Below are 23,743 nucleotides of genomic sequence, written 5' to 3' on the forward strand. Positions count from 1 at the left end.
AGGGTCTTGCTCTGTTGCCCAGGGGCTGGAGTGCAGAGGCACAATCTGCTCACTGTAATGTAACCTCTGCCTTCTGGGTTCAAGCAATTCTCCTACCTCAGCCTCCCAAGTAGCTGGGACTACAGGTGTGCACCACCATGCCCAGTTAATTTTTTTTTTTTTTTTTTTTTTTTTTTTTTTTTTTTTGAGACAGAATTTCACTCTAGTTTTCCAGTCTGGTGTGCAGTGGCACAATCTTGGCTCACTGCAACCTCCGCCTCCCAGGTTCAAGCGATTCTCCTGCCTCAGCCTCCCAAGTAGCTGGGATTACAGGCATGTGCCACCACACCCAGCTAATTTTGTATTTTTAGTAGAGGCAGGGTTTTACCATGTTGGCTGGGCTGGTCTCAAATTCCTGACCTCAGGTGACCCACCTACCTTGGCATCCCAAAGTGCTGGGATTATAGGCGTGAGCCACTGCGCCTGTTCTCATTCTTAAATATTTATGTGATTGTAAATCACACTATACTGTGATTTTAGTGGAGCTAATTATATTTTAAAGCAAATAACCATACATATACAAATGGGATTCTTTATTTAACACCATTTTATCTTCTGGGATTCTTAACACCATTAGTAAAGATGGATGCTTCCAATAGACATATCTTGTTAAAGCAAATATAGATCTTGGCCGGGCATGGTGGCTCACACCTGTAATCCCAGCACTTGGGAGGCTGAGGCAGGCGGATCACAAGGTCAGGAGTTCAAGACCAGCCTAACCAACATGGTAAAACCCCATCTCTACTAAAAATACAAAAATTAGCCGGGCGTGGTGGTGGGCGCCTGTAATCCCAGCTACTCGGGAGGCTGAGGCAGAATTGCTTGAACCCAGGAGGAGGAGGTTGCAGTGAGCCAAGAATCTGCTACTGTACTCCAGCCTGGGCGACAGAGCCAGACTTAAAAATTTTTTAAATTTAAAAAATTTAAAAATGTAAAAAAGGAAAATATAGATCTTGGATTTATTTGTTTAGTATATCTTAGGTGAAATTTAAGAGTTAAAGGTTGAATTTCCTTTACTTTTTTGCTACATTTCAAGAAATGTTTTTTTTTTTTTTGGTTGGAATCTCGCTCTGCTGCCAGGCTAGAGTGCAATGGGGCAATCTCGGCTTACTGCAACCTCTGCCTCTGGGATTCAAGTGATTCTGCTGCCTCACTCTCCCAAGTAGCTGGGAGTACAGGCATATGCCACCACTCCCAGCTAAGTTTTGTATTTTCAGTAGAGATGGGGTTCCACCTTGTTGGCCAGTGTGGTCTTGATCTCTTGACCTTGTGATCTGCCGGCCTCAGATTCCAAAGTTTTGGGATTTCAGGCATGAGCCACTTTGCCTGGCCAAAAAATGATTTAATACAAAGAAAAAGAATACTGACTTTTTTTTTTTTTTTTTTTTTGAGATGGAGTTTCGCTCTTGTTACCCAGGCTGGAGTGCAATGGCACGATCTCGGCTCACCGCAACCTCCGCCTCCTGGGCTCAGGCAGTTCTCCTGCCTCAGCCTCCTGAGTAGCTCGGATTACAGGCACGCGCCACCACGCCCAGCTAATTTTTATATTTTTAGTAGAGACGGGGTTTCACCATGTTGACCAGGACGGTCTCGATCTCTTGACTTCGTGATCCACCCACCTCGGCCTCCCAAAGTGCTGGGATTACAGGCTTGAGCCACCGCGCCCGGCCCCAAGAATATGACTTTTTAATATAAAAATCCTTTTTCTGTGAGGATACTTTATGTCTGCTAATGACACCAAGTACTTGAAATCTAACATATATAGCTTATATATAGAACTTAGTAAAATTGGATCATATGTAAAATTATATTCTTTTCCACTTTTATGCCTTTCTTAGGAGGATTAGATTACTTTATCATATAAATATATTTAAAAGAAAAAGAGCATTTCTTTTATAGCTACCCATGTCTTCCATGTTCCCCAGAGTGGGCTAAGCATGTTGGACCCTCATACTATGTTTTATGTTTTCTTAGAATGATAAAATGTGTACTTCAAGCTATTTTATCTTCCTAATTGTATCTCTTATGTCTATTCTAAGAACTTTTTTTTTTTTCTTTTGATAACGGAGTTTCGCTCTTGTTTCCCAGGCTGGAGTGCAATGGTGCAATTTCTGCTCACTGCAACCTCCACTCCTGGGTTCAAGCAATTCTCCTGCCTCAGCCTCCCAAGTAGCTGGGATTACATGCATTAGCAGCCATGCCCGGCTAATTTTTTTTTTTTTTTTTTTTTTTTTTTTTTTGAGATGAAGTCTCACTCTGTCACCCAGGCTAGAACACAGTGGTGCCATCTCAGCTCACTGCAACCTCTGCCTCCCAGGTTCACATGATTCTCCTGCATCAGTCTCCTGAGCAGCTGGGATTACAGGCATGCACCGCCACACCTAGCTAATTTTCGTATTTTAAGTAGAGACGGGGTTTTACCATGTTGGTCAGGCTGGTCTCAAACTCCTGACCTCGGGTGATCCAATTGCCTCGGCCTCCCAAAGTGCTGGGATCACAGGTGTGAGCCACCATGCCCAGCCTATTCCAAGAACTTTTATAAGATTTTGTCTTTGTATTCTTCAGAGTTTAACAACTCCTTTGTGGACGCATTGGGTTCTGATGAGGACTCTGGAAATGAGGATGTTTTTGATATGGAGTATACAGAAGCTGAAGCTGAGGAACTGAAAAGAAATGCTGAGGTAATTTTTTCATCCCTGAGTATAGATGGTCAGATTCAGTGTCAATCCTGCTCTTTATTCAAAGGCCTCACTTTCAGTGTCCATTGCAAGTTCATTTCTGCCCTTTCAGCAGCCATCAGATAGTCTCATTTTCTCTTGGCATTTACTCTTCATTTCTCACATACAAGATTCAAAACAAAACAAAAAAACCAGGAATACATCCTGGCCACTTTACATGCATGTTTGATAAGAACTCAGTAAAGTCATGTGTGTATTAAATTACTTTTAGTTAGCTGGGCGCGGTGGCTCACACCTGTAATCCCAGCACTTTGGGAGGCTGGGGCGGATAGGTAATCTGAGGTCAGACATTCGAGACCAGTCTGACCAGCATGGTGAAACCCCATCTCTACTAAAAATGCAAAAATTAGCCAGGTGTGGTGGCGCACCCCTGTAATCCCAGCCACTTGGGAGGCTGAGACAGGAGAACCTGAACCTGGGAGGTGGAGGTTCCAGTGAGCTGAGATCACACCATTCTACTCCAGCCTGGGCAACAAGAGTGAAACTCTGTCTCGAGAAAAAATAAATAAAATTACCTTTAGTTCCATCAAATAGGTGTATTATCTTCATAGTTAAATACCAAAAACAGTTTGTTGTTGCTCACTGAAAACTGTTGAATTGGTGATGTTAATTAGGGTACATTGAACTCTTTTTTTTTTTTTTTTTTGCCTCTTAAATAATTGCTTTTTCCCCTGCAAATTTTGATTATCCAGGATCCTACTATCCAAACACATTGCTGTCAGCACTTTGACGCGTATGCTTTTTAAAAAGTCAGAAGTATAGTTTTTATCCCATTTGTTTTTTTTTTGTTCTAGAGTGAGAGTCTCTCTGTGTTGCCCAGGCTGGCTTCAAACTCCTGGGCTCAAGGGATTCTCCTGCCTTAGCCTTCCATATGTCAAACTGGAGGCACACACCACCACACCAAGGTTATCCTGTTTTTTAAAGAGTAGTTATTTATAAGCTTATTTTTAATGGCCATGCTATATTGTCTCAAATGAATATTCTATTAATTTTTAGCTAACATTGAATATTTGTCTAAGTTGTTTCTAATTTTTCACTATAATAATGTGTTGGAAAACTGTATGCTTGTAGCGTTTTCCGTATTTTATTTTTATTTTTTTGAGGCAGAGTCTTGCTCTGTCAGCTCACTGCAACCTCCACGTCCTGGGCTCAAGCGATTCTCATGCCTCAGCCACCCGAGTAGCTGGGATTGCAGGCACAAGCCGCCATGCCCAGCTTTTTTTTTTTTTTTTTTTTTTTTTTGGTAGAGATGGGATTTCACCATTTTGGCCAGGCTGGTCTCAAATTCCTGGCCTCAAGGGATCTGCCCATCTCTGCCTCCCAAAGTGTTGGGATTATAGGTATGAGGCACTGTGCCTGGCCAAACACAGAGTTCTCTTTTTCGTTCGTTCTTTTTTTTTTTTTTTAAGTCAAGGTCTGTTTCTGTCTCCCAAGCTGGAGTACAGTGGCATGTGCTTTTGACTCATGCATTTTCCATAGTTTTTGTTGTTGTCGTTACTGTTTTGAGACAGGATTTCACCATGTTCAGGCTCGTCTTGAACTCCTGACTTCTTACTTCAGGTGATCAGCCTCCCAAAGTGCTGGGATTACAGGCATGAGCCACCGTGCCTGGCCCTCATTTTCCATAGTTTAGAGTTTCATTTTTTAGATTTTCCAGAAGTAAATTACTAAATCGAAGTTTATGAACATTTTAAGTTTCTGGTTTACGTATAGCCATATTCCTTCCCCAAATTTTACCTTGTAGTGCTGTCTGCAGTGCATGAATATCACTTTTCAGTTTTGCTTTATTTTACCAACTGTGTTTTAATTGCATTTTCATAATATTTAAAATGTAAAAGTTCACTCTGATCCCTACAGCAACATAGCAGGTCTTTTAATATTTTCATTGTATTGTCCAATGCCTAACAAATCTTACTTAACATAACTGTTTTTGATAGAGCTATAGTTACTATGTGCATTCATATGGGTTTGAAAAGCAACTTAACATGTTGCTGATCCATGTAATGTTTTTATATAACTGAACATTATTATATTGAATTGTTATGCCAACCAGTCAGCTATTGTTGGGTAGATTGTTAGTTTCAACTTTTCACTAGATAATGCCACAGTAAATAATTTGACACATATACTCTTCTTTTGACTTACTTCCTTAGAATAATTTCTTAGTTGGGGGTGGAATTCTTGAGTCAAAGCGTGTGAACTGATTTTTTAATTGATTCTTACTATGTCACACACCAAGGCATAGCCGTGTCAGCTTTGTTAATAAATTTATATTCAGTGTTTCACTTTTATTCAAATGAAGACTTAAAAGTTATACCCACTTCTGTTTTCCAGACAGGAAATCTGCCTCATTCCTACCGGCTCATCAGTGTTGTCAGCCACATTGGTAGCACTTCTTCTTCAGGTGAATACATCATGATTTCAGCATTTTATAAATGAAGTAGTCAACATTTGCTCTTTATTACATTGCTCTTTGCCTAGCTTCATAAGGATATTTTTCTTTTCTTTCTTTCTTTTTTTTTTGAGACCCAGTCTTGCTCTGTCACCCAGGCTGAAGTGCAGTGACACAATCTTGGCTCACTGCAGCCTTCACCTCCTGGGTCCAAGTGATTCTCCTATCTCAGCCTCCCAAGTAGCTGAGATTACAGGCATGCACCACCACGCCCAGCTAATTATTGCATTTTTAGTAGAGATAGGATTTCACCATGTTGGCCAGACTGGTCTTGAACTTCTGCGATCAAGAGATCCACCCACCTCGGCCTCCCAAAGTGCCGGGATAATAGATGTGAGCCACTGCACCCAGCCCCTGAAGTACAAGTTTTTCAAGAAAATCTTTGAAATCTACTTTGATCACACTCAATGTGAATTGTGTTAATAATTGTAACTGTTTTGATTTCTCTATTCATAAGTGACCTAAATTCCTCTGAGCACAATACATTTATCAAAAACAGTGTCCCAGTGTAGTATATGCTTCCTTAATTCTCTGTGTACTTACATATATTTTTTTCTTTTTCTTTTTTTATTTTTCTAGAGACAGGGTCTCACTCTGTCACCAGGCTGGAGTTCAGTGGCACTATTGTTAGCTCATTGCAGCATTGAACTGCTGGGCTCAGGAGCTCAAGAGATCCTCCTACCTGAGCATGCTGAGTAGCTGAGACTACAGGTGGATGCCACCACACCTGGCTAAATTTTTAAATTTTTTTTGTATGGATAGGTTCTTGCTTTGTTGTCCAGGCTGGTCTCAAATTCCTGGCCTCAAGCAGTCCTCCTGCCTTGGCCTCCCAAAGTGCTGGGATTAAAGGAGTAAGCCACTATTCCTGGCCTGTATGTGTTTTCTCAGTGGGTTTTAGACACAGTGTTGAGGATAAGATGGATACGGTAGCTTTTTTTCTCTTTCTCAAATTTCCTATACTTGAGATAAATTCAGTGCGTTTTTAGGTCGGGTGTGGTTGCTCATGCCTGTAATCCTAGCACTTTGGGAGGCCAAGGTGGACAAATCACAAGATCAAGAGATCAAGAGATCAAGACCATCCTGGCTAACATGGTGAAACCCCATCTCTACTAAAAATAAAACAAAATTAGCTGGGCATGGTGGCATATGCCTGTAATCCCAGCTACTCGGGAGGCTGAGGCAAGGAGAATCACTTGAATCTGGGAGGCGGAGGTTGCAGTCAGCCAAATTGTGCCACTGCACTCCAGCCTGGGCAACAGAGTGAGACTAATTCTCAAAAAAAAATTTTTTTTAATTCAGTATTTTTTAAAAACCTTGATTTTAAGATGTTATTTGTTTCAGGTCATTACATTAGTGATGTGTATGACATTAAGAAGCAAGCGTGGTTTACTTACAATGACCTGGAGGTATCAAAAATCCAAGAGGCTGCTGTGCAGAGTGATCGAGATCGGAGTGGTTACATCTTCTTTTATATGCACAAGTAAGAAACTTTGTCAGATTTGAAATAATGAGTTAAAAATCACCTGAACTTTTTTTTTTTCCTTTGAGGATAAAATCTTCCCATCAGTTGATGGTTGACAATTTTTGGTTTTTGTTATCTTTGGTTAGGGTCCATCTCTTGACATTTCCTTGAAAGTCTAGAATATTTTCTTTCATAACTCAGCCTTAATTGCTCATTACACAGTAGTATCTAGGTATGGAAGTTAAGACAGTTTGTTTTATGATAGAAGATGTCCTATCATAAGTCTTTTCAGTCATCCAGTTTTATCAGCTAGAAAATCTGATTTATATGGATGGGAATTACATAGTATGTTCATTAAAGCCAACTGTTGTCAGTTCCCCTCTATTCTCAAAAATGAGCATTCAAAGGGTTAAGATGAAATGAGCTGCTTATTTAATAAAATACAGACATGAAGTGGAATATAAAGGCTTTATCTGTATCAATTTTACTTTTTCTCCTGCCTATTCTTTGCTTCTGCTTACTAAATTTCCTGTTTTATTTTTTGCTTATTTTATTTTAAGGGAGATCTTTGATGAGCTGCTGGAAACAGAAAAGAACTCTCAGACACTTAGCATGGAAGTGGGGAAGACTACCCGTCAGGCCTTGTGAGGAACAAACTTCTGGGTTGGCAGTGTGCACTGCATATTTTTTCTTACTGCTGCCCACCTCACCTTTCCTCTGCTGAAGGAGAATTTGGAATTCTACTTGATGCGGGAGCAACAAACAGCTCAGGGCCAAACCAAAAGACAAAAATTGGAGTTGCGAAGAATGCTCCATGCTATTTTATGGAAACTTTGGTCTCACATTTGTAGCTGATTATCTTTTTTCTCCTATAAGAGTGGCACTTCCTTTTGTCTTAGGAGCACATGTTGTAAATATATATGTGTATATGTACACACACACATGTTGTAAAAATATATGTGTATGTGTGTACACACACACACACACACACACAGAGGATGAATGGAGCCTTAAAGAGTTAGGATGAGCCACCAGAATATACCTGTTCAAATTAATAGCACAGCAGTTTGGAGAAGAAATGAAGGTGTCAGAGAGTCCATTCACCTGAGATACGTGTCAAGATATGCTTATCAGTTTCAGTTAGCTTTTAGCTTTTATGTTCCTTGAGTAGTTCCACTCAAGTCTGTAATGTTTTGTGTGTGTTTGCTTATTAGTAAAGTTCACTGGAAAGCCAGCTCTTCATGTTATACTAATGACCATTTGTTCTCTTTGCAAAAGAGGGGCATTGGTGTCACCTGACTTGAGGAGCTGTGTTTTATTGTTGTCATTGTTGTTTGTGAATTTCATGAATTTGTGATGTCTTTGCTGTTTACATGCAGTCCCAAGAAATGGATTGTTGGTGCTTTGGAATGTGTTATAGTCCCACATTTGATACTCCTTGTATACTTTGTGTTTTCTCTAAGGAAATTTCTTCACACAGTATTGTTCATCATGTATCATCATTATTATGGTGGTGAAGATAAGACTCTTTTTTATTTTTTGTCATTCTTCCATCGAGCAGCATTACCCTAATGGATTGCAACCAAAACTTTAAACAGGTGGAAAGATAATATTTCTCCAATTGGGACTCCCCAGCAGGAATACTTTGGGATAAGGAAGAATGTTAGCATCTCTGCCTCTCAGACATAAGGAGGATAAGAAGAGTGTTTTTCTGGTAAACTAAAATTCTGGACCACTGAAGCTAAAAATCCTGTTGCAAGTGTGAAATTAAGTACTCGAGCTATAGGAAAACCTTGATCATTTAACCATTTACTGTCTGGCTTTGCCCTTAAAATAGGGTCGCAATTAAAATGTGATTGGCTTAGGTAATCCCAAGAACTAACAAATAACAAAAGGTGCATAATTAATTTATCTACTTTTTAGGTGCTCAAGTTGAGGCAAAGTAGAGCGGGAAACATTAAGTGCTATGCTAGTCACTTAGCTGACATAACCAGCTTGGTTAAGCAGCTTATGAAACTATATAAAAAATTATTTTAAGGATGGAATTCTGTCCATAAGATAATTTTATAAGCCCAGATATTATTAGGATCGCATAGAGTTAAGTATAGCAAAATGAAACCTTCATTGTTTTCTTTCATATTTTTTCTTTTGTTATAAAGAAGGGGATTATTCTTTAGTTCCCAGAGTTAGGGACAAAACCACATCAGCTTTTCAGAAGGAAAAAAGCATTTAAAAACCCACCATCACATGAGAGAATTGCTTGAACCCAGGAGGAAGAAGTTGAAGTGAGCCTATATTGCACCATTGCACTCCAGCCCGGGTGACAGAGTGAGACTCCATTTCAAAAAAAAAAAACAAAACCACAAACCACCATCACAGAAGGTGCAACATCTATTCTGAAAGATTGTCTTAAGAGAGCTCCAGCCCTACTCTTGAAACTTGGATATATTCTTACATAGTGACCTATTCTAAATTTTTATTCTTTGAATTATAAATGGCATCAGCAGTTTTGCTTAACTACTGATAAATGCTTTGCCTCCTACCATCTACCTATATACATTATTGTGATGAATGTTCCAAAATGGTAGTGTGGTAGAAAATGCCCGAGGTGTTCAGAGCAGAGGAAAATATTTGTTTTAAAACTAGCTTTAGGCCGGGCGCGGTGGCTCAAGCCTTTAATCCCAGCACTTTGGGAGGCCGAGGTGGGTGGATCACGAGGTCAAGAGATCGAGACCATCCTGGTCAACATGGTGAAACCCCGTCTCTACTAAAAAAAAAAAAAAAAAAAATTAGCTGGGCATGGTGGCACGTGCCTGTAATCCCAGCTACTCAGGAGGCTAAGGCAGGAGAATTGCCTGAACCCAGGAGGCGGAGGTTGCAGGAGCCAAGATCGTGCCATTGCACTCCAGCCTGGGTAACAAGAGCAAAACTCCATCTCAAAAAAAAAAAAAAAAATTGCTTTAAAATTTTGTTTCATGTCTACCAGGAGCCTCTTTTGGTTTGGTTTGGTTTGGTTTGGTTTGGTTTGGTTTGGTTTTGCTTGAAAATAACTGGTGTTCTCATAAATGAGTGAAGTGGTGATAAAATTCTTTGGCTTGTTACTAATTATCTTACCTGTCTTTGCATTTGAGAGGCACTGTTAAAAATTATTGGGAAAGATTTAAAGTAAGGGCTGCATTAAAACATGGAGAAAAATAGAAATATGCCATAAGTCTAGATTGCCTCATGAAGCAGCCTCATTTCAATTGCTTTCATAGCTTTCATGTGTATATGGTTTAGAAATCCACTTATCTCAGAAACCTGATTTGATCTTCGTGTCTGGGGCAGGAGTTGTTGAAAATAGGTTATTGGCCGGGCGCGATGGCTCAAGCCTGTAATCCCAGCACTTTGGGAGGCTGAGGCGGGTGGATCACGAGGTCAAGAGATCAAGGCCATCCTGGTCAACATAGTGAAACCCCGTCTCTACTAAAATACAAAAATTAGCTGGGCATGGTGGTGCGTGCCTGTAATCCCAGCTACTCAGGAGGCTGAGGCAGGAGAATTGCCTGAACCCAGGAGGCGGAGGTTCCGGTGAGCCAAGATCGTGCCATTGCACTCCAGCCTGGGTAACAAGAGCGAAACTCCGTCTCAAAAAAAAAAAAAAAGAAAAGAAAATAGGTTATTGGAGCATATGAGTTATCTCACTGCTCATGTACTTGCATGTTTGGGACTCAAATTTTACTTGATGTCTGTCCATTCTTGTGGCCCTCTCCTTTTTTTACTCCTTTAATTTACTTCTTTGACTACCAGTGGAGATTTCAGCTGGACTATGTTGATGGGGTTTTTTGTTTTTTTGAGCTGGCTGTATATATTTTAAAATTATAAATAGATAATATATTATTTTTTTGCACAGTGTGATCAGTTTGCCCATTATTGGAGGATGGGGCAGTTAGCATGTTGGGGCCAAGAAGGGACAAGTTAGATAAGACTGAGTGCTTCCGTTGCAGGCTGTTTGCACAATACCTAATTCACCTTCCTATTGAAAATACCAAATGTGTGGTTATATTACTTTAAATGACATTGAATTGGAACTTGATAGCAATTAATTCTAGATACAATCTTTTGATCTTTGTTGGAATTTTAAAGGAAAAATAAGCTGAATTTCATATTTGATTTTAATCCCCTAATATTACTAAAGGTTGGAAAGTTGCACATGGCTGGATGCTGTTAATTTCTTTAATAGCCATGACTATAATTTAGGCCTATGAGAAGATTAGACTGTTTCATAGGGATATATCATATGTGTGTGCACACTCATGAGTTTTGTCTCAGCAGGATATAATAAGCAAATCCATGAATTGATCTTCTGTTAATACTTTGATTCCAAAAGTTTTGTTTACTTGCTGTGGTCTGTTCATTCTGGGCCTAACTTAAAAGGCTCAATAACAAATAAAGCAAATGTAAATGTGTTTACATTTTAAGACATAATGCAGTGGTACTTACAGATCAGTCAGTTAACTACAGAAAGCAAATGTTAGACCACACATTTGTTTTCTCCTTGATCAAGTGTAAAATTCTGAAACAGGCTTTAAAATTTAAAACCTCAGCAAAATAATCCATGAATTTATTTTTCCACATCGTGTAAAGTTACTGTTATTTAACTGTACACATGTACAGCTACAGATACAGTTGTGTAATGAAAATTATCTGCAAACACCTAAATTAAAGAGAAAAAAAGTAGTTTGTAAACTCACTTGTGAGCGACTAAAAAGAGGTTGTATTAAAGCAAATAAAAATATCCTTTGCCCTCTGAAATGACTGCAGTGGATACTCTCCCATTTTGGGGTGCAGGGGGACCTTTTTAACTGAATTGACCCCTCCCCCAGGTGGTCTTTTTAACGGGGGAAACAGAGCTGGATCTCCAAGTACATGTGGATTTTTGTATATATAGGAGATTTTTTGGGAAAATCAACAACCCAACATCAGATGCAAGGCACATAAATGTGTTCCAATAAAATGGATAGATGTCTTTTTCCTCCCTATTTTGTTTTATACTGGGTAATGCACTCTTACAAGTATATACAATAATTAAATAGACTTCTGCCCTCTAAAGTCTTTCTCTTGCATTACTTCAAAATTCTAATTTTGTCTCTATTGATATGTCATTAACATTTGAAAAATTTTATTTTATTGGAAAACTAGTTTGTTAGGACTTGAGAGTTTTGTGACAATTATTTTGCTGTGTTTTCACCACAATCATTCATCTTATGGCATGCTTTGATTACTAGACTTGAGGCAGTCTCATTCATTGTATCATACTTATATACAATTAGTAAGTTGTTTCCATGTGTGCTGTAAGTCTGAGGTGTACAGAGTTTTTATTAAAAAGTGTGCCAGTCTGAATGTAAGCATTTGATTTTGTAACATTGGACTTTTCTTAAAAGTACAGAGGTTCAAAATATAGGTATGTCTATTGGCATAAGAACAAGAGTGGGTGAGGGTCTGGACCAGGATACAGGTTTGCCTGGTCAGACGCCAGAACAAAGAAGAGCAGTCAACTAAACTGGTCTGTTTCAAAGATAGTGGGCCTGTGTGAAGAGTGAGACCACATGTGGATGTGCACACCTCTTGTCCCCAGGTTTTCCTCCCTCTGCGCTTTTCCTTCCCTCCCTAACTTCTCTGGCCTATTGTCAATGTTGTTTCTTTATACTTAAAGAGAGAAAAACAATGAGATTCCTACACTTTGCCTAATTGAGCCACTACCAGGTTTGCTGGCAGCTGTGGCCACATTACTTGTGAGGTGATTTTTTTCCTTTATGTTCAGAGTGACTTTTGATTCTGATACTTTATGTTTTGTATGGAGCGGCACTTTTATCTGTGTTTTAGCAGAACTGTTCCTCTGTATCCTTTACGGTTTTTCCTTGTTTTTGTTTCCTTTTTAAATTATGCATAGAGGTTTTTTTTGTGTGTACGAAATTAAAGCCTTTATTAATCTTCTGTTGATTGGACTGTTATTTCTGAAAAGGACACATTCTTGCTGATAACTTAAAACAACCCGTTCAAAGTTGTGGAAATTGCCTTCTGTTGGCTTTCTGACTTGGAATTCCTTGCAGCACTGTTACTTCTTAAAGGTAACAGAATGGCAAACCAGTGTTCGGCCATAGTCACCATTGATTCCTGTTATTTTCATCTGAGGAGTATGTGAAGCTTTGCAGAGGCTTCTGGGTAAGTTTGTAAACCTAGTATCGACCTTCACTAGGCTTTTCCTTTGCCTTATTATTAAGGGTTGGGAGAAGGAGTGAAATAGCATTGCATTTCATACTTGCCTTTAGGTCTCAAGCTTAGCCCTAGTGGATGTGTTGCCCACTGGGTACTGTTTGGCATTTGTGAAACCTCCTAAGAGGGCAGTCTTGTGGCCCATTCAACTCTCCTTCGACCCTCTAACTTACCCACTGAATAAGGCAGTAAGGAAAGTATATGTGAAAAGGAAAAGCTGTTACTCCGGGGATGTTGTAAACCTGCAAAATGCTTCAGCCTACCTTCCATAGGTAAAAATGAGTCATGATAGAGGACAAGCTAGGTAGTGTCTCAGAACTCTAATGTTCCATGGAGTGTTTCCCTGCTTTTCTCAGAAGAGAAAGCTCTAGAATAGGAGTATTAAAAATGACGCAACACCTCAGGATAGAAACAATCTAGTGACCTTCCTAGAAGCTGAAATGAGGACCATAGGCTCCTTTTGGGATATCATCTTTCTGAAGGAATAGGTAAATTGCTTAAAAAAAAAAAAAAAGTGGCATTTGCCCATAGAAGTTTGCTCGTAGGCACAACTGTAAAATTTCACTTCAATTGGTATAGGACTAATACCGGTGATAACCCCACAATTACGGTAGGGTGCTGCTTTACAACCACAGCCTCTCTTCTCAAAATAGTCCTTTTTCTTTCTTGAGGTTTTGTTGCTTCCATCGAGGCAGAGCAGAGAAGGCAGTTGGAGTCATCCCGAAAGCCTGAGTGAAATCTTCAATAGACAGATGTTCCTAGAAGAGGAGAGGGCCCAGAGGGCAAAGGTCACATATCCTTCCCTTCTCCCTCACTCCCAGGCCCCATTTGCTGATGAGTCATATAGATGTGGCATATAGTCAAATAAATGCAGAGTAAAAACAAACAATGTCGGCGGGCGAGGTGGCTCAAGCCTGTAATCCCAGCACTTTGGGAGGCCGAGGCGGGTGGATCACAAGGTCAAGAGATCGAGACCATCCTAGTCAACATAGTGAAACCCCGTCTCTACTAAAAATACAAAAAATTAGCTGGGCATGGTGGCGTGTGCCTGTAATCCCAGCTACTCAGGAGGCTGAGGCAGGAGAATTGCCTGAACCCAGGAGGCGGAGGTTGCGGTGAGCCGAGATCGCGCCATTGCACTCCAGCCTGGGTAACAAGAGGGAAACTCCGCCTCAAAAAAAAAAAAAAAAACAATGTCAGGAGAGCCAGGAAAGGGATGCAGAGGAGGCAACTATGGTATTTTGGTATTCCAGAGGTTTGAGCCTAAATTTTTATTATTTTTTATTTATTTATTTATTTATTTTTATTTTTATTTTTTTTTTTGAGACAGAGTGTCGCTCTTGTTACCCAGGCTGGAGTGCAATGGTGCGATCTCGGCTCACCGCAACCTCCGCCTCCTGAGTTCAGGCAATTCTCCTGCCTCAGCCTCCTGAGTAGCTGGAATTATAGGCACGCGCCACCATGCCCAGCTAATTTTTTGTATTTTTAGGAGAGACGGGGTTTCACCGTGTTGACCAGGATGGTCTCGATCTCTTGACCTCGTGATCCACCCGCCTCGGCCTCCCAAAGTGCTGGGATTACAGGCTTGAGCCACCGCGCCCGGCCTATTTATTTATTTTTTGAGACCCTGTCTTGCTCTGTTGCCCAGGCTGGTGTGCAATGGCACAAACTCAGCTCACTGCAACCTCCACCTCCCAGTTTCAAGAGATTCTCCTGTCTCAGCCTGGAGGCCAAGTAGCTGGGATTACACGCACGCACCACCATGCCTGGCTAGTTTTTGTATTTTTAGTAGAGATGGAGTTTTACCATGTTGGCCAGGCTGGTCTTGAACTCCTGTCAAGTGATCCACCCACCTTGGCCTCCCAAAGTATTGGGATTACAGGCTGATCTCTGAATTTTTAACAATGAAAAGGATAGCAGTGTGGTAGATTGAGTTTTTTTTCTACTAGGGTCAAGTTCACATTAGCCCAAATATTAGGAGTCTTTCTAAACCTTAGTTTTCCTTTCTATTAAATGGGGAACGTTTTTTCCTTTATTTTTTCAGACAGAGTCTCACTCTATTGCCCGGGCTGGAGTGCAGTGGTGCACAATCTCGGCTCACTGCAACCTCCACCTCCCAAGATCACACCACGGTACTCCAGCCTGGGCAACAGAGTGAGACTCTGCCAAAAATAAATAAGCAACTGGTTAAACCTCATCAGTTTTTTATATTCTGTGAATGTGTCAGATTATTTTGTAGGTGCAGGTTTTGCTTAGAGAGTGGGAGGGTAGCAGCAGAAGGTACAACTGAGGTTGGGGGAAGGAGTCCAAGAGAAGACACTAGGAAGGCCAAAGGACAAATTCCAAACTAAATGTTGCCTAGCTATTTGAGCAGAAAAAATATTTGGATAAACAACTCCTACCAGCTTCTCTCATCCTGCGAGTGATCCAGAAGATTAGATAGCAGTTTTACCTTTTTACTCTTGGCTTGGAAATCACAACTGGGAGTCACTACTTTTCTAAGCCTTGGTTATCTTCAGCCATAAGATGAAGAAATTCACTGAAATGACCTTTGTTCCCAGCACTAAGATGATAGGATAATGATACTGTTTAAAGCAAGCTAAATATCCTCAAGGCGCATTCAATTAAGAGTCCCACATTAAAGTTGCTATAAAACAGCATCTCCCAGCCTTCATCTCTGCTCCCCCAAGCACCAAGAGGTAAACGGCAGAGGTGAGACCTGAGGGTTTCCTTTAATACTTAGGCTGCTCTGCTAAGATGACGTTGGCCTAGGGAATATTTTATTGACTTCCACAGAGAGCCCTGAATTGAACAGCTTCTTAGTAAACACCCATAGATGGATTTCAAGCTCAGGGATGTCTGATGCTCCAGTTCTCTAAACTGGCATTAGATTTGCCTCTGACCCTGGGCATTCTCTCCTTAAAGTTCCTGGAAGCCTTCCTCACTCCCCGAGGCAGGGTAGTGGAATGCCTGGTTTTAGTTTGGGGGTTCATTTTGTTTTGGGGGGGTTTGAGACAGGGTCCCGCTCTGTCACCCAGGCTGGAGTGTGGTGACATGATCACAGATCACCTGCAGCCCCAGTCTCCTGGGCTCAAGCAGTCTTCCCAGCTCAGCCTCCCCGGTAGCTTGGACTACAGATGCAGGCCACCGCACGAAGCTAATTTTTGTATTTTTTTTGTAGACAGTGTCTCACTTCGTTTCCCAGGCTGGTCTCAAAGTCCTGGGCTCAAGCAAAACAATCTGCCTGCTTTGGCCTCCCAAAGTGCTGGGATTACAGTCATGAGCCACCGCGTTCAGTGAATGGTTGGTTTTGGAAGGAGAGAGTAAATTTGAATGATTTGGACATCAGTGGATGGGGAACAGCTGCCATACCCCAAATCTGTATGTAGCACCCTCCCCCCAGTTTCATCACAGCTGTGGCTGCTATGTTCTGGGTCTGTACTCTCTCTGGTCCAGCCAGGCTGGCTCTTCAGCTTTGTCAAGACTACTGGACTCTGACCCCTCAGGCTAGATAGCAGGGACTACCCATCCTAGTGGACTTTTGTCTTTCCACTGGTCCTGTTCTTGAACCCTGCAGTCCTGCCAGCTGATTACCAGCCACACCCATGCCCACATCCGCCTCCCTGTTGTTTACTCATCAGTGCGCAAATACTTAGATTATCATCTTGCTTTGCCTGCAGCCAGACCTACCAGCCCGCTGTTGTCACTGGTTCACCTTGCAAGAGTGGAGCAGCTAGAGAGGTCTGAAAACCTTTCCTACACTCCCTATGTGACACTAAAAACTCAGCTCTCCCACAAGAATATATACTACTTCCATGATTAAAAAATCAGCCACAGTCCAGGCACAGTGGCTCACACCTGTAATCCCGGCACTTTGGGAGGTGGAGGTGGGTGGATCACTGAGGTCAGGAGTTTGAGACCAGCCTGACCAATCTGGTGAAACGTTGTCTCTACCGAAAATTAAAAAAAAAAAAAATAGCCAGGCATGTAATCTCAGCTACTTGGGAGGTTGAGACAGGAGAATTGCTTGAATCAGGGAGGTGGAGTTTGCAGTGAGCCAAGATCGTGCCACTGCACACCAGCCTGGGTGACAAAATGAGACTCCATCTCAAAAAAAAAAAAAAAAAAAAAATACCTCCTTTGTGCTGCATAGCATGATGGTAACAGTGGGACTCCGAAGGCCTGGTTCTTGCTCTGGCTTTGCAACTAACTGGTAACATTAGGCAAGTCAGTTCATCTCTCTGGACCTCAGTTTTCTCAGGTAGAGAACAGGCAATAATAACAGTTTTCATTTGCTGAATACTACATACCAAGGCTGGGCTTAGCTCATCATTGTACCGGGATCATCATCCCACTGTTACCGTGAAGACACATGTGCCTCCTACCCTCCTAGCAACTTCACAGATGGGAGAATCCAGGAGAGAACATAGGAATGTGCTCTCTAAAGTAAAAGGCAGGATTGAAATTCTCTGGGAACAAAACACTTATACAAATATTGAGACGAAACCCTTAGCAGACTTTCTGAGAGAGACACTAAGTATCTCTCTTCTGTAGATCTCTCGATTCATTTGTAAGACTACTTTTGACTTATCATACAGAGTATGTTATCTCTCCACTCAATACCCCTAAACTAGATTGGCAGTCTATTGTGGAGCTTCATGAAGTGGCAATGAGTATTAGAAATGTGTTCTGGGGGCCGGGCGCGGTGGCTCAAGCCTGTAATCCCAGCACTTTGGGAGGCCGAGGTGGATGGGTCACAAGGTCAAGAGATTGAGACCATCCTGGTCAACATGGTGAAACCCCGTCTCTCCTAAAAATACAAAAAATTAGCTGGGCATGGTGGCACGTGCCCGTAATCCCAGCCACTCAGGAGGCTGAGGCAGGTTCCTGCCTGAACCCAGGAGGCGGAGGTTGCGGTGAGCCGAGATCGCGCCATTGCACTCCAGCCTGGGTAACAAGAACGAAACTCCTTCTCAAAATAAAAAAAGAAAGAAAGAAAGAAATGTGTTCTTAGGCTGGGTGCAGTGGCTCACATCTGAAATTCCAACACTTTGGGAGGCTGAGCCCAGGAAGTTGAGGCTGCAGTAAGCCAAGACTGCAACTGCACTCGGCCTGGACAACAAAGCAAGACCCTAATCTCAAAAAAAAGAAAAGTGTCTAGCCCCAACCTCCATTCCCCACACATTCAAAGTGTTTTGAACAAATTCTTGCTGTGCTAACCACAGTTACCAGATGGACCATGTGCTGATGAGTCCTTTTTTTTTTTCTTTTTTTTTTTTGCTGATGAGTCTTAAATTTATATCTCTGCCATGGTGTTCCTCTGAATTGCCTGTCCACTGAACGTGTATCTAAACCTCAAAGGAGGTAGCTACCACTGAACTCATGATCATCTTCCCCTGAGCTCAGCCTGATCCTGTTTTCTGTCTTGGAGAATGATGCTACTTTCTGCCCTCTCACACTCTTTATCCAGTAATTACCAAATATCATTGATTTTACCTCCTAAATGTTTCTCTCCACCTCCTCCACTATGACCTGTTCTAGGTTCCCACCTACCAGTCGGCCTGGGAGCAGCTATGCTTCTCTCCTAACTGGTGTTCCTATGGCTGCTCTTGCCACCTTCCAGACTATTGTTGAATGAGCAGCTATAATGTTTTTTTTAACTTTGAGATGGAGTTTTACTCTTGTCACCCAGGCTGGAGTACAATGGCACAATCTCGGCCCATTGCAACCTCCACCTCCCGAGTTCAAGTGATTTTCCTGCCTCAGCCTCCCAAGTAGCTGTGATTACAAGCACGTGCCACCACACCCAGCTATTTTTATAATTTTAGTAGAGACATGGTTTCACCATGTTGGCCAGGCTGGTCTTGAACTCCTGACCTCAGGTGATCCACCCACCTCAGCCTCTCAAAGTGCTGGGATTACAGGCCTGAGCCACCACACCCAGACAGTAATTTTTTTTTTTTTTTTTTTTTGAGACGGAGTTTCGCTCTTGTTACCCAGGCTGGAGTGCAATGGCGCGATCTCGGCTCACCGCAACCTCCGCCTCCTGGGCTCAGGCAATTCTCCTGCCTCAGCCTCCTGAGTAGCTGGGATTACAGGCACGCGCCACCACGCCCAGCTAGTTTTTTTTGTATTTTTAGTAGAGACGGGGTTTCACCATGTTGACCAGGATGGTCTCGATCTCTCGACCTCGTGATCCACCCGCCTCGGCCTCCCAAAGTGCTAGGATTACAGGCTTGAGCCACCGCACCCGGCTAATTTTTTTTTTTTTAATGTAAATCTGTCGCTCTGCTATTTCAACCATTATGATTCCCCTTCACTGTCAGGATACATGATAGGATCCTTAACTTGGGGTAGAAGGCACTGCCAGTTCAGCCTGGCCTCCCTCCCTGGCTCTGCACACTGCAGCCACTCTGGCCATCTTGCAATTTTGCCCCCATGTTTATTCCCTGCCTTTGGGCTTCATGTTAGCTGTCCCTTCAGGTCCCTGTCCAAAAATAACTTACATTGCCTCAATAATTCCTATTCACCTTTCAGAAGGAAATCCGACTACATCAGGCTCCTGCTTGTAATCCTTTTTTTTTTTTTTTTTTTTTTTTTTGAGACAGTCTTACTCCACCTCCTGGGTTCAAGAAATTCTTGTGTCTCAGCCTCCCAACTAGCTGGGATTATTGGCATGTGCCACCAAGCCTGGCTAATTTTTGTATTTTTAGTAGAGATGGGGTTTCACCATATTGGTCAGTCTTGTCTTGAACTCCTGACCTCAGGTGATCCACCTGCCTCCGCCTCCCAAAGTGCTGGGATTATAAGCATGAGCCACCACACCCAGCCTTGTTTGTAATACCTTCACAGCTCCTATACTTCACCTTTCTGGCACTTAACCCTGAAATTAAATCATAGTGGAACCAGGCTTCTCTGGTCTCTCTCCTCCTGGGAGGTAAGCTGGCATGAAGGCAGAATCTCATCTGTCTTGTTTACCAGGGCATCCCCAGCACCTAGTTACCTACAGGGCCAAATCTGGGCATCAACTACGGTGGTCCAACAAATGGATTTCTTTGTCCTCCTTTGAGAGTCTGACCTACCTCCTTCCTGCTGGGGTCTACACCCTCAGGGAGCTCCTCTACAGGCTTATTCACTAGCTTCTCCAGGGGGAAGATGGGCAGAGGCCCAGAACTGAGGTTGGTGTTAGCATTGAACACGTCCACTTTGGGGCTTGTGATCTCCTAGGGAAGAAAAGGAAACCATTGGTTACTTTAGCTGGTGCGCAGCTACCTCCCAGGCTGCCTTTCTGTCTGAAGTCAACATTGATTCTAGGGCACCACCTTCAAGAAGCCTCCCATGTCCCACCCAACCCTGCCACACACACACTTATAAGAACACAACATAGGCCAGGCACGGTGGCTCACACCTGTAATCCCAACACTTTGGGAGCCGAGGTGGATGGATCACTTGAGGTCAGGAGTTCAAGACCAGCCAGGCCAACATGATGAAACCTCGTCTCCACTAAAAATACAAAAATTTGCTATGCATGGTGGCAGGCACCTGTAATCCCAGCTACTCAGGATTAGCTGAGGCAGGAGAATCATTTGAACCTGGGAGGTGGACGTTGCAGAGAGCTGAGATTGCACCACTACACTCCAGCCTGGGTGGCAGAGAGAGACTCCTCAAAAAAACAAAAACAAAAAAACCCACAACATAGAGCTTAGTGGTCTGTTCTGATCAAAGTCCATTAGTGGAAAATGAGTCTTTTCTTAATGACTCATTAACTTCCCCATGTCTTCCTCCAGAGTTTGAGATCTAGCCTGGATATTTATGACCCTGTCTCTCTTATCTGTTGTGAAACTGTCATCAATAAATTCACTTCACCTTAACCTATCTATACATGCAAGTGTGCACTGTCAGTCTACCAAGAAGGGGTTAGTGAGTGCCACAGGTTTCAACCATCTGTTGATTATACCACAGTGTGCTTGTGAACGTGTTCTTGAGTTTTGGACACATTCCTCAGAGTTAGCTCTGTCTTCTTCCCTCTATAAGCCTGTGAGCATCTCAAAGCAAAGGTTTTGATTTCATATTCCCATAACCAAGGTCTAAAGGCTAAATACATTTCTTTTCAGGTTTTTTGGGGGAAGAGGGTTGTTTTTTTGTGATGGGGTCTGGCTCTATTGCCCAGGCTGGAATGCAGTGGCACAATTTCAGTTCACTGCAACCTCTGCCTCCTGGGCTCAAACCAACCTCCTACCTCAGCCTCTTCAGTAGCTAGGACCACAGGTGCACACACCACGCCTGGCTGGGTTTTTTTAAATGAAGATGGGGTTTCCCCATATTGCCAAGACTAGTCTCAAACTCCTAGACTCAAGTAAGCCACCCGCCTCTGCCTCCCAAAGTGCTGGAATTACAGGTGTGAGCCACCACACCCGGCCTAAATACATTTCTGTTAACTCACTGAAAGACCAAAGGAGTTGCAGTTATTCTACCAAGAAGGGACCCCAAGGGTGGTGATTTCTATTTCTTCACGTGTAGTCCATTGACTACATGAAATTACCTTTTTAAAATAAGATTTAAAAGATGCAGGTTCCTAGGTGTCAACCCTAAGTCTGTAAACCAGAATCTTTGGGAACGGGGCCTTGGAATCTGTATTTTAATATGCTTTCCCATCACTCTCTGCCCTCCATCTCCCAGACTCCATGTATGATAAAACTTGAGAACCAGGCTGGGTTTGGTGGTTCATGCCTGGAATCCCAGCACTTTGGGAGGCCAAGGCAGGTGGATCACTTGATCTTGAACAAGACCAGCCTGGCCAACATGGTGAAACCCCATCTTTACTAAAAATACAAAAATTAGCCGGGTATGGTGGCATGCACCTGTAATCCCAGCTACTTGGGAGGTTGAGGCATGAGACTCACTTGAACCCTGGAGATGGAGGTTGCAGTGAGCCAAGATCACCACTGCACTCCAGCCTGGGAGGCAGAGTGAAACTATGTCTCAAAAAAAAAAGAATCATTTTACTAGGAAATTGAGGAAACAAAACCACTAGAGGCACTGGAATCAAACAGCAAGAAGAAAGAGAAGTGGGGAGAAACAGGAGGGAAAGCACGGGACACTGGTGTCTTCTCTGCAGCATTCTTGGCTCCCACAGGCCTGACCACCAGCTGGCCACAGCAGGGCCCTGCCACCCTGCCCCGGACTCACAGCAGTGATCTGGCTCCAGTCTCTAGAGTTGCCGAGCTCCACCTTCAGGTCCTCATAGGATTTTGTGTTCTGCATATAAAGTAAGTAACAGATTAGAGCTGGGTCACAGCAGAGGGGATGGATGAGAAGCCATTTTCCTTGAGGAATGGAAAGAAGGCTGGTCTGAGGCCTTCAGGAAACGAAAGAGGATACTAGGCTGAGTCTGGAGGAGGGTCCCTGAAAAAGGAGATTAAATGGTGAGGTTGGGACCAGAGGGGCTGCCAGATCAGAAAAGGGCAGGGCAGGCTGTATTTGTCCCAGCTCAGCCTGATGTGGGGATGGGGAGGATCTGCTCCCATCTGCCTGGGCCGGTGCAAGCACCCACAGGCAGTGTGGAGAACCCTGCCTAGGCTATGTAGGCTCCGGGGAATGGAGGGCTTCTGGCAGTGGGGTCTCCCCAGATTCTACAAGGGAGCCCTGCCACAGAGGAGTGAAGGGACCATGGGCTCTCTGAGGAGTCCCATCTCCATATCCTGGAGCACACTTATGCTGAATGAATGAGTGAACGAATGAATGAGGCTGAGGAGGAAGCCAGCGCACACTGGAGGTGAGGGAAGGGTGATAACTGAAGTGGCCTGAGAAAACCTGGCATCTCGATTTGCTGTCTTGAGAATTGTTTGAATCCATCCTCAAGACTTAAATTCAGGCCGGGCGCGGTGGCTCAAGCTTGTAATCCCAGCACTTTGGGAGGCCAAGGCAGGTGGATCACGAGGTCGAGAGATCGAGACCATCCTGGTCAACGTGGTGAAACACCGTCTCTACTAAAAATACAAAAAATTAGCTGGGTATGGTGGCACGTGCCTGTAATCCCAGCTACTCAGGAGGCTGAGGCAGGAGAATTGCCTGAACCCAGGAGGCGGAGGTTGCGGTGAGCCGAGATCGCGCCATTGCACTCCAGCCTGGGTAACAAGAGCGAAACTCCGTCTCAAAAAAAAAAAAAAAAAAAAAAAAAAAAGACTTAAATTCAGACCATCTAACTGCAGAATTTAAAATTAAAAACAACAACAACAACAACAACAAAACAGATTTAAGGAAATTAAGCTTTCTGTATCCCTAAACTCATCTGTTAGGCCAATTTAGAGCACCCAGAGCCACCAGGCCAGGCCTCACTCTGGGCTTCTTCCAACAGAAAACCTTTGCTGGAGTTCCTTTTGGAGGATCTGCCGCCTGCTTGTGTGTGGAGCCAGCTTGAGAAATGCCCCGGGGGAGCCTGGCACACCATCCCTCAGGGAAGGACCACACACATGACCTATTTTGCTTTTCGCTTAGAATTTAGCACCAGGAAGACGTTTGTCAGTTCTTTAGAACCGACGTGTTTCAGCTGGCACTGAGGGTCCGCCGTGTTGCTGCGATGAGAACATTCTCCTCGCACTGCCCGACGCAGCAGCCGCCTGCCACATGTGGCTAGTGACAAACTGAATTTTGAACTGCGTTTAATTTTACGTAATTGGTACGTTTCTTTTTTTTTTTTTTTTTTTTTTGAGACGGAGTTCCGCTCTTGTTACCCAGGCTGGAGTGCAATGTGCGATCTCGGCTCACCGCAACCTCCGCCTCCTGGGTTCAAGCAAT

The 23,743-nt window shown here is 43.0% G+C and overlaps 2 protein-coding genes across 7 annotated transcripts in view; one reads left to right on the top strand and one right to left on the bottom strand.

Annotated features, from left to right (window-relative positions):
- USP37 (ubiquitin specific peptidase 37) overlaps window positions 1–11,469 on the top strand; it is a 110,672-nt gene extending 99,203 nt beyond the window's left edge. For all 6 annotated transcript variants that reach the window (XM_074399024.1, XM_074399023.1, XM_039469893.2 and 3 more), the window contains 4 exons: window positions 2,605–2,720; window positions 5,112–5,181; window positions 6,571–6,709; window positions 7,252–11,469. In XM_074399024.1, the coding sequence (XP_074255125.1) occupies window positions 2,605–2,720; window positions 5,112–5,181; window positions 6,571–6,709; window positions 7,252–7,339 (413 nt within the window). In that variant the 3' untranslated portion in view covers window positions 7,340–11,469. The remainder of the gene's footprint in view (window positions 1–2,604; window positions 2,721–5,111; window positions 5,182–6,570; window positions 6,710–7,251) is intronic.
- Window positions 11,258–23,743, bottom strand: part of VIL1 (villin 1) — a 36,070-nt gene continuing 23,584 nt past the window's right edge. The window contains exons 18-20 of the mRNA XM_003925534.3: window positions 22,136–22,204; window positions 20,029–20,169; window positions 11,258–13,704 (exon numbers count right to left, since the gene is read on the bottom strand). Coding sequence (XP_003925583.1) covers window positions 13,591–13,704; window positions 20,029–20,169; window positions 22,136–22,204 — 324 coding nt within the window. The 3' untranslated portion in view covers window positions 11,258–13,590. The remainder of the gene's footprint in view (window positions 13,705–20,028; window positions 20,170–22,135; window positions 22,205–23,743) is intronic.

This window comes from Saimiri boliviensis, chromosome 5 (genome assembly GCF_048565385.1).
Source record: "Saimiri boliviensis isolate mSaiBol1 chromosome 5, mSaiBol1.pri, whole genome shotgun sequence".
NCBI classification, from domain to species: domain Eukaryota; kingdom Metazoa; phylum Chordata; class Mammalia; order Primates; family Cebidae; genus Saimiri; species Saimiri boliviensis.